General features: G+C 43.7%; 1 protein-coding gene across 1 annotated transcript in view; it reads right to left on the reverse strand.

Annotated features, from left to right (window-relative positions):
* The window catches only part of SLC6A4 (solute carrier family 6 member 4), a 111,854-nt gene that overhangs the window by 14,824 nt on the left and 77,355 nt on the right, over nt 1–19,675 (reverse strand). The window contains exons 7-12 of the mRNA XM_069945635.1: nt 17,139–17,242; nt 15,882–16,009; nt 10,232–10,344; nt 7,335–7,466; nt 1,484–1,583; nt 1,289–1,389 (exon numbers count right to left, since the gene is read on the reverse strand). Coding sequence (XP_069801736.1) covers nt 1,289–1,389; nt 1,484–1,583; nt 7,335–7,466; nt 10,232–10,344; nt 15,882–16,009; nt 17,139–17,242 — 678 coding nt within the window. The remainder of the gene's footprint in view (nt 1–1,288; nt 1,390–1,483; nt 1,584–7,334; nt 7,467–10,231; nt 10,345–15,881; nt 16,010–17,138; nt 17,243–19,675) is intronic.

A 19,675-nucleotide genomic window follows, 5' to 3' on the forward strand; every position in this document is an offset into this window, starting at 1 on the left:
AGCTGCTGTATGTCCTGCAGGAAGTGGTGTATTCTTTCCAGTCTGACACAGTGCTCTCTGCTGCCACCTCTGTCCATGTCAGGAACTGTCCAGAGCAGGAGAGGTTTTCTATGGGGATTTGCTACTGCTCTGGACAGTTCTTGACATGGATAGAGGTGGCAGCAGAGAGCACTGTGAATATACCACTTCCTGAAGGGCATACAGCAGCTGTTAAGTACTGGAAGGCTGGAGATGTTTAAATATAATTAAATTACAAATGTGTATAGCTTTTTTACACCATTTTTTTTCCTCTGGAGTACCCTTTAAGCTTACAGCACAGTCTCCCACTCCCCCCCTTTAAGGGTACAAACCCACTTGACGTATTTGCTGCGTGAATCAGTCTTAAAAATAAGCAGGCAAAACGCAGGTTGGCTTTATACGATTGTTCTGCGTTAAAATACGCAATTGCGTATTTTTGAAGCGTGAAGCTTGTTGTCAGCAAAGCATCAGTTGTTAACAACCTGTGCGAAAAACGCATGTAGCTTCACGCTTCAAAAATACGTAATTGCGTATTTTAACGCAGAACAATTGTATAAAGCCAACCTGCGTTTTGCCTGCTTATTTTTAAGACTGATTCACGCAGCAAATACGTCAAGTGGGTTTGTACCCTAAAGGTCACAAAATTGATTGTCCATGGGGTTTATAGTCTTGCTGTAGAGTATATAATTAAATCCTGTTTAAAAAAAAGCAGCCCTCATAACAATGTACAAAAAAAGGAAATAGAAATTAGAAAAAAGGAACACGTCAATATGTGACTTATATCGTAAAAAATATAAGCCATACATTTACCCTTTTAAAGGTCTCTCTAATATATCAGTCTGTTTTCTACAGTACGCCTTGTGATGATAATGTTGCCGAGAGGAGTTACACATGACGTAAGCAGGACGACCCGGCTTATACGGAAATCAATGTAAGCAAAGTCACCCTCACAGCTGCTCGCAGGGACCCATCTATAGACTGTGTATATGTGTCTGCTCTATCCCAGTTATCCCTGTTGTTCTCAGCCTGGTACTGTATATATTCATATATGTTCACACTACAAAATTGTGTAAAAACAAGTGTATAAAACATTGCATTATATACTTGATCCATTAGGCGAGCACCTAAACTAGGGGTAGGGAACCTTGGCTCTACATCTGTTGCAAAAGTTCAACTCCCATCATACATGATGGGAGTTGTAGTTTTGCAACAGCTGGAGGGCCAAAGCTCCCCACCCCTGGCCTAAGCTATAGAGAAGCAATCGACTTACCAGAAGAAACAGTGGGCATATAGCCACCCAGCATATCTTCCAAAACCAGCCAGGAGTAAAACCTAACATCTCTCGTACATCGCGACAGAACTGGTTAATACCTGAAACAAACCCAGAGAACATTAATCATGATTGTTTCCAGCAATTCTGATAAACCCGACCCAATGTGCTGGCAATAATCCTAAGCAAGCTTACCATAGAACCAGGACACGGCTATGGCCTCTAGGAATACCACGGTGAGGACTGCCGGGCCGGTGGCGTACTCTTCAAATAACTTTACCATGTAAGCACCACCCTAAAACATAGAGAAAAAACTATGTAAATTCCAAGTGTGCTGCTGGCCTGCTTTAGGGTATGTTCACACTGAGTAAAATTGTCCCAATTCCGTCTGTCTCAGTGTCCCACAGTATCTCTGTGGGACAGACCCACCGTGGTCTCCTACTTATCCTCTAGGGTCAAGTTCATTTTTCTAGGAGTACCCCTTTAAAACATTACTGTCATTTAAATAAACATTGATTTGTCACACAGATATGTCAATAGTTTATATCGGTTGGTGTGGATGTTCAGATCAATCACCCAGTTGGTCGCTTCATCTGCCCAACTGCACAAGATGGCTCCATAGACTTATAATCAGATGGATAAAGTGGCAAGCCGGGGACTGAAGCTGTGTGCTTTACCCCTTCTGCCTTCAGAATAATTGTATATATCCATATATATCCATATATGTGCCATAAATCCACCCCTTACTGGCATGTACTATGATCCCTGGACATAGAGTGTGCAGCGGCATGACTGCTAAGCAGTGGCGGTCTTTGGCACCAAGCACCCCAAGCGATCGCTTGGGACCCCCAACATCCAGGGGGGCCCCCACGCCCCGCTCTTGTGCTCAAGACCGCTGAACAGGGCCGCTGCCCCGCTCGCTGCTGCCATCTGAACTGTAACTATGAGCACGCGTAATGAGCGCTCATAGTAACATGCAGCAGCACTGACAGGGCGGGAGACATTGGCTCCCTTTCTGTCAGTCACTCTTGTGCCCGCAGGAAGGGTTTTCCCTGCGGTCACAAGTGGCCGTTCTGTCCGTGGTGTCGGTGCTCCAGTGACATCACTGGAACATCGGCGCCAGGACAAGGGGAGTGCAGCCTCTTGTGATCGCAGGGAAAACCCTTCCTGCGGCCACAAGAGTGAAGAGAAGAGGAGACGCCCGGACCCAGGTGAGTATAAGTGTTTGTTTTATTGTGTTATATACTATATGGGAGGGGGAGCACACAGGGGCCTGTGTAACTGGGGGAGCGCACAGCGGGGGTCTATATAAATGGGGGGAGCACACAGGGGGGCTATATAACAGGGGGAGCACATAGGGGGGCTATAGACTACTGGGGCTTCACAGAGGGGTCTATATACTACTGGGGGCAGCACACATGGGGTCTATATACTACTTGGGGCAGCAGAATGGGGTCTATATACAACTTGGAGAGCACACAGGAGTTCTATATCCAAGTGGGGGAGCACACAGGGGGGCTATATACTACTGGGGGAGCACACAGGGGTCTATATACTACTGGTGGGGCACACAGGGGGTCTATATACTACTGGGGGAACATACAGGGGGTCTATATACTACTTGTGAGGCACACAGGTGGTCTATATATAACTGGGGGAGCACACGGGTCTGGATACTACTGGGGCAGCACACAAGGGGTCTATATAATACTGGTGGGGCACACAGGGGGTCTATATACTACTGGGGGAACCACACAGGGGGTTTATATACTACTAGAGGAGCACACAGGGGTCTATATCCAAGTGGGGGAGCACACAGGAGGTCTAAATCCAAGTGGGGGAGCACACGGGGGCTAAATACCTATGAGGGAGAACACAGGGGGCCTATATACTAGTGGGGGAGCACACAGGGGGTATATACAACTGGGGGCAGCACACAGGGGGTCTATATACAACTGGGGCAGCAAACAGGAGGTTTGTATACTTCTGGGGGAGCACACGGGGGGGGCTATATATAACTGGGGGAACACACAGGGGTCTATATGCTACTGGGGGAAGCAAACAAGGGGTATATACTACTGGGGGCAGGACACAAGGGGTATATACTATTGGGGGCAGCACACAAGGGTTATATATTACTGGCGGTAGCGTAAAAGGGGTATATACTACTGGGGGCAACACACAGCGGTCTATTGTTTTGGAACGCGTGTCGAGAGGGGGGCCCCAGACATAACTTCGCTTGGGGCCCAAGAAATGCCAAGACCGCCCCTGCTGCTAAGAGATAGTAGGAAAGCCAAGAGATGTAAGAATGTGTGATAAGCCGTTGTGTCTGATTTTGGTGTATCTAAGCCAATCATGGTTTACAATAGTGTATCTAAGTCTATAACATGTGATACAAATGTATCTGTCTATCAAGTTTTACACTCATGTACCTAATCCTAGATATGATGATACTAGTGTATCTAAGCCATTCTGTTTAGAAATATCATGTATGCATTTAATGTATCTAAGTCAATCTAAATCTATCCAGAATTCCAGAGTGTCTATCGGCCATATCTTCCTTCTTCTCCTCCCGATATCTAAAGCTCAACATGGACAAAACAGAACTTATCACTGTCCTTTAAACCACACATTCAGGCCCTGACCACCTCCTGCCGCCTTCACCTCAAAAATATTTCCAGAATCCGCTCTTTTCTCACCCCTGACTCCACAAAACTGCTGGTACATGCTCTCATTATCTCCCGCTTGGACTACTGTAACATCCTCCTCTCTGGCCTCCATCTAACTCCCTCTCTCCCCTTCAGTCTATCCTTAAAGGGGTATTCCCCCCAAAATTATTTTTGCATTAATACGCTGCCCACCCGTAGCTTTCCATCTTTACAATATAAAGTTATTATGGATTCTGCAGAATTTTGCTGTTATCCAGCTGCATTCACCTCCATGGATTGCAGAGAATCATCAGACCTCAGTCCAACCCGACACGCTCCCTGCTCCTGGCTCCCGACCCTCCGAGACGGCATCACGTGTCCTCAGTCTCTTCAATGGGCTGGGTTAGCAATTCTATCCCAATCCACTGAAGAAAGGGAGGACACTGAGACAGTGACTGCTGCTGATGCTGTTCACTGTCTCCCTCTTTGACAGCAGCCCCCCTAGTGTGTGCACCCCTTGCCCGGAGCTCACCCGCCACGCACCCTGTATCCCCCCTGTAGCTCACCCGTAAGCCGCACGACCTGAGGCCCCCCGCATGTCACCTGGTGCCCGCACCCCTCCCGCAGCCGGCCGTGGTCCACACTAGCCCGCCCCCCGCATCTCACCCGCGGTTTGCACTAGCCCCGCCCCCCACATTTCACCCACGGCAAACCCTAACCCCCCCGTCGCCCGCATCTCAGCCGCGGTCTGCACTAGCCCCGCCCCCCGCATCTCACCCGCAGCAACCCCCGGATCTCACCCAACCCCAACCCCCCCCCCCCATCTCACCTAGTGCCCGCACCCCTCCCGCAGCAATCCCCGCCTCGCGGCTCACCTGTGCCCCCCCCCTTTTTTCACTCGGCTCACTCGACTGTCACCTGGTGGCTGGCCACGCCCCCCCCCATCTCACCTGGTGCCCACAGCCTCTCTTCTATGCAACTCATTCAACTCAGCTATGTCACCCATTCAACTCAGCTATGCCACTCATTCAACTCAGCTATGTCACCCATTCAACTCCGCTATACAACTCACTCAACTCTGCTATGTCACTCATTCAACTCCGCTATGCAACTCACTCAACTCCGCTATGTCACTCATTCAACCCCGCTATGCAACTCATTCAACTCCGCTATGCAACTCATTCAATTCCACTATGCAACTCACTCAACTCAGCTATGCAACTCACTCAACTCAGCTATATCTTGTGGATATCAGCTCTGCTACATCATGGACTAATCAGACATAAGAATTGCATGATGGGATATGTAGTTTTCTGGCCGGCGCCATGTTGGATATAGTTCGGCTTTTTAAAAAACTTTCTCAGGGTGACGTGATGAGTAAGACTATCTAGGTTTGGAAGCATTTTATTTTTTTGGCTCTTGGGGGGAATACTCCTTTAACTCTGCTGCCCGACTAATCCACCTCTCCCCTCGCTCCTCCTCTGCCTCTCCCAATCCCTACACTGGCTCCCCATTGCCCAACAAATTTGTTTTAACTTGTTGACCATAACATACACAGCTGTCCACAACCTGCACCCTCCGTACATCCCAGACCTGATATCCCACTCACCTCCCTCACACAGCCTCCGACCTTCCAATGACCTTTTGTCCTCTCCCCTTGTTCGTACCTCACACAACCACCTCCAAGACTTTGCCCGAACCTCCCCCATACTATGGAACTCGCTACCCCGACACATCTGGCTCTCACCCACCATCAAGACCTTCAAAAGTAACCTGATAACCCATCTCTTTACCAGATTACCAGATATGCAGCAAAATTAAGCAACTTCTAGGGACCTTTTCCAGAACATCCAGAGCATGTTAGTGAGTTTTAAAGGGAAACTGTCAAGTGAAACATCGATGCTGTGTCAGCAGTTCCTTTAGTTGCTTACACAGACAGTAATATTATCTTTATTTTGTCCAAAATGTTTTTTACATTTTTTTTCTGGCTGTCCAAAGTGTCATGTAGGCGTGGCCAGGCCTTCATCCCCTCTTCCTGCTCAGCTGACACTCCCTCCCTGCCCCCTAGCTATGACTGACAGGCCGGGCTCTCGGTGAGTGCTGCTCAAATTTCATGCCGTCATTTTCCCATCTTACGGTGCGTTTACACAGGCAGATTTATCTGACAGATTTTGGAAGCCAAAGCCAGGAATGGATTTTAACAGAGGAGAAATTTCAGTCTTTCCTTTATGACCTGTTCCCTGTTTATAGTCTGTTTCTGGCTTTGGCTTCAAAAATATTACAGGAAAATCTGTCTGTGTAAACGCACCATAAGTTCGGCACCAATAGTAGCATTACTGCCTCCCACCCTGCCACCACCCATCTATTAACTCCTCACACCTGCATTGTGTAGCTCTCATGTATAACATACTAATATCTCCTCTATGACAGGTTACCACTGGGTATGGTTGTCAGCACCTTCTCATTCACATATCTCACCTGTATACTTGTTGACATGTGTATAGCATTATTATTTATAAGCGTACTGTTTATGTTAGTTATATGGCCATAAATAAAAGCCAAGCTCTTTTCTTAGTTGGACACCAGGTCTGTGAAAAGTTTAATTGGTGAAACTTATAAGCCTGACCACGTCTTTTAGGCTGGGTTCACACTGCAGTCCACTTTTTTCATCCATTTTATTTATGCAAAAAACTGGTGCATCTGTGCATATCTGTTTGGATCTGTTTTTCCATTGACTCCCATTACTGCTGCGTTTTTGCTGTCCGTTTTTTTTTAAAATGTTTTATGCAAAAAACGGATGTATTGTGTGCATTTAAAAATTTTTTACTTCCATTATTAAAAAACAGATCAAAACACGTCCTATTTTTAGCATACACAAAAACGTGCTCGACCACAGTTTTGCGTACGCTAAAATAAAAGTATGCGTTTTGATCCCTCTTTTTAATAATGGAAGTCAATGGAAAAACTAATGCACACAAATACATTTTTTTTTTCATCTGTTTTTCGCATAAAACGTTTAAAAAAAAAAAAGACAGCAAAAACGCAGTGTGAACACCGCCTTACGCACAAAATCTGACAGTATCTTGACGCCATTATAATTCACTGAACAGATACCGTTAATATTGCGCTGCTATGACACACTCTCTCTCTCTCTCTTTTTTGGCAAGCGGAGAATCTTGGCAGCATTCGGCCAACCTTATCAGTTAAAATGTAATTTTCAGTGTCCTCTTTAAAAGTTCTTTGCTGTTATTTATGGAAGCACAAAGTTCATAAAGTTCTCTTTCATTTCTCCAGTTATTCCACCAGCCACATTGTTCTCATCCCCCAGACTAATCCATGTATAAAAATACACTATATTTTATAGCAACACGGATCGGAGCATTGTTATTCTTACTTACAAACGTCAGGGTGGATAGTGCCCCCAGGAAGCAGACTAAGATTAATAGGAAGACAAAAAGTTCTCGTCTCTTGCCCCATACGTGTGGGAACTCATCCAGTACTGCGGTAATAACTCCTTCCAGTCCTGCAAACTACACAGAGAACACAAGTTTATTTAATACATATTATTACATACTAGTTAGTTAAAGGGAATGACTTATTGTATATGTTAAACATATTTTTTAAGAATTTGTGGTGACTTTTTTTTCTAATTTTAAATTTTTCTATCAATATTATAAAATAATCCTGATATCTTGCAGTTTTCATTCTCACCACTGGGGCTAAAACTAAGCTGAGACTTCCTGTAGTGTCTGTGGTGATAAGAGGAGGCTACTGTAAAGTGATCCGTACAGCATTGCATCATGTGACACCAGTAGATAGAGGAGACAATAGCAGCTCCCTGTGGAATGACCTCTTCACAGGTCACAAAGCGTTCAGTAAGGTTTACATTCATCTTAATTCACAGACTCTGTCTATTGTCGTCTATGTCCATGAGGTTTGCTGTAAAGCGTGTCACAAAATGATGTTAAGAACAGCTCTGTTGTTCTTGCTAGAAATACATGACTAATAACCAACTGGGTGTTACCAACTGCAGTGCCTGACACTATCCAGTCAGAGCTGACACTGTCAGACTGTAGTGACACCCCCCCAGATGGTAAATCCCACATATTTCTAGTAAGAATAACAGAGGAAAGGAACATCAGAGATCTAAAAGACCAGATGTTCCAAAATTGTTATTTCATGGGAAGTATATCAGGATTTACTCAAACAGACTGGTCAGGAGTAGGGATGGTCCGAACAGAGTTCGGATCGGGTTCGTACAAACCCGAACCCTCGGTAATGATTCCCGTTGTCTGCCCGCTCTGTGCAGCGGGCGGATCCAGCTGGAGGACCGCCTGGAAAAATGGGATACAGCCATAGCCATAGGCTGTATCCCATTTTTCCAGGCAGGTCTTCCCTGCAAGGAGCGGGCAGACAGCGGGAATCTGATGCCGAGCGTTCGGGTTCATCCGAACCCGAACCTCGGCGGGTTCGGACCATCCCTAGTCAGGAGTGCTGACAAATTCTATTTCATACTTATTTGACAATGTAATACAATCCATAGTAACTTTACCGCTGTGCAACATGTTTTTTTATATTTCTACATTGGATAATTAGTGTTTGTTATGGTGCGACAGATTTATCTGACAGATCTTTGAAGCCAAAGCCAGGAACAGACTATAAACAGAGAACAGGTCATAAAGGAAAGACTGAGATTCCGCCTCTTTTCAAATCCATTCCTGGCTTTGGCTTCAAAGATCTGTCAGATAAATCTGCCTGTGTAAACGCACCATAAAGGGCCATTTACACAGAAAGATTATCTGACAGATTATCTGCCAAAGATTTGAAGCCAAAGCCAGGAACGGATTTGAAAAGAGGAGAAATCTCAGGCTTTCCTTTATGACTTGATCTCTTTTTATAGTCTGTTTTTGGCTTTGGCTTCAAATCTTTGTCAGATAATCTTTCTGTGTAAACGCACCATTATAAGGATCCCTTACTAAGGCCACCATCAGATGTGGGAGAATGTGACAGCAAGTGGTCAATTTACCTGCAGCACTAGCACCGGAAAAATAAAGCATTACTCTGGCAAGAAAAAAAATCTGTAAAATGAACTTGTGCCAGAAAAATATATAGATTTGAAGTTTACTTCTATTTAAATATTATATCTCCAATCTTCCAGTACTTATCAGCTGCTGTATGTCCTACAGGAAGTGGTGTAGTCTCTCCAGTCTGACACAGTGCTCTCTGCTGCTGCCTCTGTCCATATCAGGAACTGTCCAGAGCAGGAGCAAATCCCCATAGAAAACCTTTCCTGCTCTACAGTTCCTGACATGGACAGAGGTGGCAGCAGGGAGCAATGTGTCAGAATGGAGAGAATACACCACTTCCTGCAGGACATACAGCAGCTGATACCAGATTCGAAATTTAAAAAAAAAGTCCGGAACTCCCATTTAATGGGCAGTTACATATGTAAATGTATTTTTTTATTGCTGCACAATCTAACCACTTCCTCATAACAGTTTTCATTAGCAAATTCTGCTTTCCGGTTTCCTGTATTAGCATGCGTGCACATAACCCATCGCGCATTCCGCAGCTCGCACCCGCTCGCAGACTGTGGCAAGGGCGGATTCTGTCGCCCGTCCAAAGAATAAATCCGCCCATGCATAGAATGGAGTCTATGACACTGGCGGAGACGTGCGTGCCCGCCACAGTCCGAGAGTGGGTGCGAGCTGCAGAATGCACAATGGGTTTTCTGTTTCCATTCTGTAGTGTGCACGCACCCTTAGGGTGGGTTCACACTACGGAATTCTTGCGGACAATGTCCGCGGAAATCCGTCAGCTGTCCGCCCAAACATCTGGGCGCTTTTCCGCCGGCCCCATAGACACCATTCTATGGGCCGGCGTATTCCGCTATACGCTGAATGAAGTGTCATGTCACTTCTTTTAGCGGATCGCGGAATACGCCGGCCCATAGAATGGTGTCTATGGAGCCGGCGGAAAAGCGCGTGCCCGTGCGGGCGGACAGCTGACGGAATTCCGCGGACATTGTCCGCGAGAATTCCGTAGTGTGAACCCGCCCTTACTTCTAAAAAAAAAAAAAAAAAAAATCTGCTTGCTGGGTATACAAGTCCATATCCAAAACACAGTCAATGTGAATAACTGAGTTGTGCCAAAGTTTTAGGGCACCATCCACATTTGGCTTTATTGAAGTGGACGCAGGTATTCAGAGAAGAACAAGGAAAGGAAGATTAGAGGAAAGAGGATGAAATGAGCCCATGAGTGTATATTTATATCGTTACATGCCCCATGCTCTTACCGTACTGTCCAGTCCAAGTGTTATCAACATTAAGAAAAAGACAATGGCGAAGAAGGTGGATGCTGGCATATTGGCTATCGCTTCTGCATAGGTGATAAATAGGAGACTGGGTCCTAAAATAACAGATATTACACACATAGTAAATACAGAATGCAGTAACTAGAACATAAATATCCATGTACACCTATCAGCCATAGCATAAAAGGGGTAGATCAGCAAAAAAAAGGTTTTCTTTTAAATCAACTGGTGCCAGAAAGTGCCAGAGATTTACTTAGATTAAAAAAAAAATCTCAAATCTACCAGTACTTATCAGCTGCTGTATGTCGTGCAGGAAGTGGTATATTTTTTCCAGTCTGACACAGTGCTCTCTGCTGCCACCTCCGTCCATGTCAGGAACTGTCCAGAGCAGTTTTCTATGGGGATTTTCTACTGCTCTGGACAGTTCCTGACATGGACAGAGGTGGCAGCAGAGAGCACTGTGTCAGACTGGAAAGAAAACAGCACTTTCTGCAGGGCATACAGCAGCTGGTAAGTACTGGAAGACTGGAGTTTTGTAAATAGAAGTAAACTACAAATCTATATAACATTCTGACACCAGTTGATTTAAGAGAAAAACATTGCTGGAGTACCCCTTTACTGTTGTGATCTAGGACCAAGCACTCTATTGTGAGATTTTTATTATTCCTGTGCTGCTTTATTATTTCCTTTTCACTAAGGCTATCATGTGTTCTTGCTTGCATCACAATCAAAGTTTTCACAGTCTAAAAAACGGCCTTATGGGAACAAAATATGATGATAAGATTATCAGTCTGAAGAGAGGTCCGGAATGTTCTCTACAAACATCACCTAGCGCATGGTCCTCGCTGCAGGGACATAATAGGCATCTGGACACAAAGCTTCTTTCTCAGGACCAGAGCTTTTGAAAGGCGCCTTGAGCTGATATTGTTGTCCGTTCACTAGAGGACTTTTGGCCGATGTTTGGTGTCAAACAAACGTATAGTACGATTTCCACATAAATAAAAGTCAATGTGATCTGCGCCATAAATCAGTATCCCATTACTGTTTTATATCTGGGACAACCTCCAGGACAGCAGTGGGCCAGTCTCACCATAAGTATAGTACTAAATAGGGATCTTGTAAATATCCATTAATAGTAACTGGCACAAAAATAATCAACTTTTTAGTAGACAAGAATGTTAGAACGTTAAAGTGTCGCTGTCTTTATAACTATTACAATCTAAATCGGCAGTAGATGTGATAATTTAATAACAATAGTAATAGTTTGCAGTTTACATTCATCATTTCTTTTAGTTATCATGCTGTAAAACAAAGCTGTACTTACTTGTGTCCAGGTCCAGTCTTGCGCTGGCTGAAAAAAAGAGACTAAACACGGGAAGTCCTGGTCACTTGAGCGCTCACAGAGAGAAGGCAGTAATGTGCTTGATTGACACATTGAGCTGTGACTCTTTGTACTGACTGGGACTTCCAGAGTTTCGTCTCTTTTTTTCAACCAACCCAAGACTGAAAATCTATCTCCACTAGACCTGGAACTGGATTTCTGTTACGTATAGCTGTTATATAGCTGCCTTCAGGAGACTGGACCTGGATACAAGTAAGTATAGCTGTTATATAGCTGCCTTCAGGAGACTGGACCTGTATTTCTGGTAAGTATAGCTGTTATATAGATAAGACGAATGTCAAGCTCCAAAGACTATGGACTATGGACTATGAAGTGTCGGTTTTAACTTCAATAAAGTACTACAGAGGAACGGAGTTTGGAGCTGGACATTCGTCTTTTCATGTATCCTGAATGGCGGTTTGCCAGACAGCAGTCCTGTGCACCATCCAGGTTTCCGTGAGAGATCGGTGAGCGGCGTCAGTGTGTTTTGTAGGTGTTATATAGCAGCCTTCAGGAGACTGGACCTGGATTTCTGGTAAGTATAACTGTTATACAACTGCCTTCAGGAGACTGGACCTGGATTTCTGGTAAGTATAGCTGTTATATAGCTACCTTCAGGAGACTGGACCTGGATACAGTTAGTATAGCTGTTATATAGCAGCCTTCAGCAGACTGGACCTGGATTTCTGTTGGTAAGTATAGCTGTTATATAGCAGCCTTCAGGAGACTGAACCTGGATTTCTGGTAAGTATAGCTTTTATATAGCTGCCTTCAAGAGACTGAACCTGGATTTCTGGTAAATATAGCTTTGTTTTACAGCATGATAACTAAAAGAAATAATGAATGTATATTGTAAACTTGCTCTATATCACATCTAGTGTTGATTTAGATTTTGAAAGTTATAACAAAAGTTACACTTTAAGCAATTACTTGACCCATAGCATATAAACCTGTGTGAATCTAGTACTCAGAATACTTTAGAATTTTTTTTTCTATGACCAAACTTATTTATACTTTGAGAAAATTCTATGCTGATACCATAGTTCTAGACTAAGGGCCGTAACACCTGTCGAGCTGGAAGTGCGTTGGAGGGAGTGTTGTCTATGTGTTTAATATTGCTGTAATACGGTCACCACCACAATTGTCAAAGATCAATATTGCATCTAATATGCAATATGTTCTCTTCTTACCCTAACAGGAATGCAGTGAGAGGAGACACCATCATATAAATAAGAGACAATATTCACAGTTTAACCTTCCCTCTCGTTTTGAATGACCTTTACAGGTCACACAGCATGCCCAGAAACCTTTTCAATTCATGACAACAGCTCCAGTCTGTTATTGCCTATATCCATGGTGCATATTAATAAAACGCTGTTAAAAGCAGCTCAGGCAAGATGGCCGCCCCTTGAATAATGTACAAAAAGTGAAATTTACTAAATGATTTCAAGTACCTATCTCACTTTTTTGGGGAGAATCCATAAAAATGACACATGCCCATCATGTTCATCCTTTCCCACATCATCTAGCTATTTGATGGGGAAGAACAACTCCACTAGGGCATGTGCTTAATTTTATCTCTCGCGGGAAAGAAATTCCTCTTTATCCTACCGTATACATTTCTGGCTGTTAAACCCCTTTAAAATATATTTTGCCTTTACAGTCAATGACCCGGCAGAGACTCTTCTAAGAAGACTTGGGAGGTCCACAGAAGGGGCATTACACTTCCATTTAATGAGTGGAGGGGATTTGGGTGGTGGCATGTCAGAGGATTTCGGTGCACACTTCATCATTTCATCATTTACTATGCTGGGATGTCTATGGCAATCAACAAAGTGGCTCCTATGTATATACCTTCCATACACAGGCTAGCCGCAGACATACTATAATATACTATACTATATACCCCTTGGCCAGGGGATTAGTGTAGCCGCATAGCTGGAGGAGGCGGCTGCCCTCATTAAGGACACGGAGCGCTGGATGTTTACACTGTCTTCCTAGATCAGTCGGATATCTGGAATAGTTTGCAGTTCACTGACTGGTTTGATGGTCAGTGACTTTGACAGTGAAATGTGCAGACTAAGCCAACTCTGCACTTGGACTCCAGTTTTTACTTCCATGAATACGTTCTGTCTTTCAGAAAAGGCTAAATCAGTAAAGGATAGCCTAACATGCAGGGTTCTCATGTAGTATTGCTTCGTGGTTGGACAGATTGACGGCCTGGGGGAGGGGAAACTATAAGGTGCACACATCTGCCAACTTCATTGCCCTTGTATGTTCTTGTGTATGAGAGAGCGGAACTCATCGTATCGCTTACATATTGGCGGCAGGCTGAATATCCTGAGGTATTGAATTCAACCCAAATCACGTCCATTCTATACAATTCAACATAAACCTCCTGCAGGGTAGATTCACAGACTCTGCCAATACTTCCGAAACTAAAAATCTGTTCCGTGCCTCAGAATGAGAGTGTGTTTGCAGCGTTTTCATGGATCAACCTTCCAGTCAATAGCATATGTGATTTCCAACATATTTGTAACTCCCTCAATAAAAAATGATACCTTACCCCTGAAAAAGTTCTAATGTGTTGACCACTAGGTGTCTCACTTCCCTGCAAACTGCTCTCCGCAGCCTGTTGTTATGAAAATTCTGTCTCTATCAGCAGAGAAACCAGGATAAAACGGAGGAAACAGGGACACTGCCTAGTGTTATAAGCAGGAGAAAGCCTGGACTGTGCACATGCAAGCCAAGCCTGTCAGCAATCTTCAGACGGTCCACACTGTGTCTGAAAGGTAAATCAAGGCTTACTTCATCTTTGACCAACTGTCCCTTAATTAAATATTTATGTTTATGTGCACAGTACAGCCTCCTGAATGCAATCTCATTCCCCCTCCCTTGTCATCAGCAGTAGCAGTTTATTGCTTAGACCTTGTCTGCTTATAGGATATAGGCATTTACATGGATTAACCCTCCAGTCAATAGCATATGTAGTTTCCAACATATTTGTAACTCATTTAGTAAAAAATTATACCTTACCCCCCAAAAACTCCTTACATCTTGACCACTAGGTGTCTCACTTCCTTGCAAACTGCTGTCCTCAGCCTACTGTTATGGTAATTCTGTCTCTAGCAGCAGAAAAACCAGGATAAAGCATGGGAAACGGGGCACACTGCCTAGTGTTATAAGCAGGAGAAAGCCTGGACTGTGTACATGCATGCCAAGCCTTTCAGTCTTCTCCAGAGGGTCCACACTGTGTCTGAGAGGTAAATCAAGGCTTACCTTTTATCTTTCACCACCTGTGACCAACTATCCCTTGAGTAAATATTTGTGTTAAACTATGTGCACAATATAGCCTCCTGAACAAAATCTCATTCCTCACTCTCTTTAGAATGTTATCAGCACCAGCAGTTGACTGCTTAGACCATGTCTGCTTATATGATTTAAACCTCTTTGTTGCTGTGATCCCCTCTGCTGCTCCATGCAGCAGAAGGAGACTGTATTTGCTGGGTTTACATGGCTTAATCCTCCAGGCTAGCATATGTAGTTTCCAACATATCTGTAACTCCTTTACTAGGAAATGATACCGTTCCCCCCAAAAAGTCCTAACTTCTTGACCACTAGTTGTCACAGGACTGTTATGGAAGTTTTGTCTCTAGTAGCAGAGAAACCAGGATAAAACACAGGAAATGGGGGCATTGCCTAGTGTTATAGGCAGGAGAAAGTCTGGACTGTGTAGATGCAAGACAAACCTGTCAGCCACCTCCAGAGGGTCCACACTGTGTCTAACCTTTTATCTTTGACCAACTGTCCCTAAAGTAAATATTTGTGTTTAACTATGTGCACAGTACAGCCTCCTGAATGTAATCTCATTCGCCCTTCTCTTTAGATTACCATCATCACCAGCAGCAGCAGTAGTAGTTCACTGCTTAGACCTGGTCTGCTTATATGATATATTCCCCTTTGTTGCTGTGATTTCCTCTGCTGCAGTTCAATCAAGATTATTATTATCTGCAGCAATTTACTGCGTAGACCATGTGTCCTTTCAAAAGTTGATTAACACATATTGGTCAGAACATTTATGAGTACCCTCAGCAATGGAAGAAGTATGTGAAACTTTACTCAAAAATATAGGTTAGCCACATCAATATGGGTAATGGCTAGCTTACAATGGTAAAGACAATGATGATCAATGTATATTCTGTACCCATAAGAGTCTATGACTTAATTAACAACTTTCCAAATATCTCTTACCCGTATCTTTGGCAACTTCTGAGACATCCAAGTTTCTCATTTCAGCCATATATCCCAAGACGGTGAATATGACAAAGCCGGATATAAAACTGGTCATACAGTTAACCGTGCTTGTCACCAGTGCATCCCTGTAATGTACAGTACACAAAAAGTTTCACAATAGAATAAGCCAAGGAATAATAATACATAACACTTATACTGTAGTTCATGTACACACATTGTGATACTATATGAAAGCAAATGAAATATATACAACTTCAAAACAGTACTTTCTACTAATGGCAGTCCGTTATAAAAAAAATGTTTAAAAGAAATCATCAGGGCGTTGTGATTGCAAGCAATTCTGCAATATACTCTCTTAGTATAATGTTTAAATGAACATTATAATATGGCCACTAAGTGTCTCCCATGCAAAAAAAATGGATGAAAAATAGATGAAAAAACTGATGTATTGCATTGAATTCCATAATTGAAAAAACAGATCAAAACGCATCTGTTTTCTTTAGCATACGTGTATATGCTATAAAAAACGGATGTGTTTTGATCAATGGATTTAAAAAAAAATCTGAGTGGTTATATAATAAAATAAAATAAAAAAAATGGATGACCCCCCCCCCCCAAAAAAAAATGATGATAAAATGGATGCGTTTGTGTGCACCAGTTTTGATCAGTTTTCCATCGACTTCCATTATAAAAAGTTGGATCAAAACGCACCAGTTTTTTTTTTAGCATGTTTTCATGTACACTAAAGAAAACGGATGCGTTTTGATTAGAGATGAGCGAACCGGCTGAGGTTCGGGTTCATATGAACCTGAACTCTAGGCGTCTGATTCCCGCTGTCCGCCTGCTCCGTGGAGAGGGTGGATACAGCCTGAGGACCGCCTGGAAAACTGGGATACAGCCATAACCATAGGCTGTATCCCAGTTTTCCAGGCGGTCCTCAGGCTGTATCCACCCTCTCCACAGAGCGGCCAGACGCCGAGAGTTCAGGTTCATACGAACCTGAACCTCGGCCGGTTCGCTCATCTCTAGTTTTGATCCGTTTTTAATCTTTTTTTTTTTATATGATAGAAGTCAATGGAAAAACGGATTCATTCGGTTTTTTAGCCTTTTTTTTTTGCATAAAATGGATAAGAAAAAACTAAATGCAAAAACATAGTGTTAACCCATCCTCATTGGTCAACAGCATGGTTATATAATAAAATCAACAATACAATGAAAAAAAAAATCTAATAAAAAGATTCAGATGATACTAACTGGTAGCAGTTGTTATGAAATTTATTGTAACTAGCGAAGGCCAGTAAAACTCCAAACCCAGGGCCCAGCGAGAAGAAAATTTGTGCTGCTGCATCCACCCAGACCTATAAGGACAAAGCACACGGATGAAAGGAAATTAAATTTCACAGCTGAAATCAAGTAATATTCATCTATGGATAGAGAAGAGTAATTAAATCATGGCGGGCACACTTCATAGTCTAATCGAGACAGATGCTGACATGGTACCAACATTCGTTTTTTAATTTAATAATAACCTGAAAACTGGATTTTATAAGTTTTCTATGGCCTATCAGGAATAGGAGCTTCTATTTGTAAGGACCATTAGGGTCCTATTAGATAAAGCAATTTTTCAACAATTAATGATAAACTATCTGAAACGACCTGAAATCGTTCACCCAATTACACGGAATTATGACTGTACCGGTGATTGTTCTTGAAGTCGTCCTGTTTTTGCTGATTGTTCCTTTCAGAGCTATTACACCTACAAAACCTATGACCGAACGACGTGTTATTACATTAAATGATCTGCGAACAATCAACCATGATTTTAGGTCCAGGTCTAAATATTTGATCAATGGTTTCTCGTTAGTCGTTAAATCGTTGCCTGCAATTACACAATACTATTATCGTTTAAATCTGAACGCCATAACAATTTTTCCAACAACTATTCTCCTGTATAATAGGGCCCTAAGGGGCTGTGGTCTTCACCAGCGCCTATGCAAGGCAGAATGGGCTTGCTGCGGCAGGTGACCCTCAGGTTGCTACCCCAGGCTTGGCTTGGTAGCGGTGGTGGCCGAGGTGCTAGGTAGAGTAGAAGTGAAGTTAGAGACAGGCAGAAGGTCGAGGGCAGACAGCAGGCAACATAGTTAGGAAACAGGCTAACGGTCAAAAACACGGACAAGCAGACGATCATGGGCGCTATGGATTCGGCAAGGGATCAAGGAAGGGGCAGACTATTTACTGACTGGGAAACACAGGGAACCTATTAAGGGCGCACTGGTCCTTTAATTTTCACTGTGCCCATGTGCGCGCTCTAGGAGACAGGGACGCATGGGCCCGCAAGGAGACCAGGAGACAGGAGTGTGGACCGGTAAGGAGGCGGCATGGGGGGGGGGGGCAGCACTATAGACAAAAACATACGTTGCCGCCTCTGTCTCAACTGATTCCATACTAGATTTGTATGTAGAGTCTATTGATTTCCTAATACTAAGATATATAACATAAGAGGAATAACAAGGCACTGGGGCCCCAGCCTTCATGTTTAGAAAAAGGGTTCAATCAATTTTCGCTGAGTTAATTAAATGCGGAAAAACGTCTGGAGGAAAATAGTATATATCTTGTATATGTCATACAGTGAAATACAGTGACGTATCCCATTGTGAAGGAAACTGCAGGCAAGAAATACCGGGTAATACAAAGTCCTAAAAAGTGAACTATTCTTTTCTCTTTATTTTGTCATTTACCCTCGTTTTATGGGTAGGCCATAACCTGCTCCATCTCCTTGTGTTTCGCATACTGTACATAGGATTCTTCCTCACTATACACAGCCTTATGTTGTAGCAAGTCAGTCGTGCAGCCTGATACACATGATTCTGGTGGATAGGGGTGAGGCATGATGTAAAATCACAGCTTGACCCCTTTGTTCTGGGAGAGATAAGTCGCAACCACAGCTCTGGTTGTGGCTAAGGGCCCTATTCCACGGGACAATTATCGTTCAGATTATTGTTAAGAATCTAAGCAATAATCGTTTGGTTGAATAGAAGTTAATGATTAGCGACCGAACGAGAAATCGTTGATCGTTTAATAAGACCTGGACCTATTTTTATCGCTGCTCGTTCGCATGGAATAAGACGTCATTTGGTCGTTCGCAGCAGTGACGAACGCAATAGCGATGACCAGACGACCGCAAGAACGATCATAAGTAACGATTATCGTTCCATGTAAATAGGTGAACGATTTCAGGTCTTTCGCAATAGCGGTCGTTTGGATCGTTTATCGTTAACGATTATGCGAACGATAATCGTCCCGTGAAATAGGGCCCTTAGCCTTCCCCATAAAGAACATAGGATCGTTTTGTCGTGCCGAATGTTCCTGTGTATGGGGAGGATGGGAGAGAGAACTGATCTCTCTCTTTATAATAATAATTTGATTTGAGATATCAGTCAATCAGGGCCACCGGGCAGCCTCAATGACTTGGAGCCCTGGCCAAAGTTACAACTATTATTACCGTATTTTCCGGCATATAAGACGACTTTTAAACCCCGAAAAATCTTGTCAGAAGTTCCTGGCCTCAGCGCGTATTCTTCTCCGCTCCCGTTGCTGGTGCAGCCAGTGTGACGTACACTGACTGTGCCGGGGATGCCCGAAACTCTCCCCAGCAGCCAAGCGTCTAATGGGAGACACTCGGCTGCTCTGGAGAGCTTCGGAGGGCTCCGGAAGTACCCGAAGCCTCTGTCCTTCCTCCGAAGCTCTCCTGAGCAGCCGAGCGTCTCCCATTAGACGCTCGGCTGCTGGGG

The sequence above is a fragment of the Dendropsophus ebraccatus genome, chromosome 11, assembly GCF_027789765.1.
Source record: "Dendropsophus ebraccatus isolate aDenEbr1 chromosome 11, aDenEbr1.pat, whole genome shotgun sequence".
In the NCBI taxonomy this organism is placed as follows: Eukaryota; Metazoa; Chordata; class Amphibia; order Anura; family Hylidae; genus Dendropsophus; species Dendropsophus ebraccatus.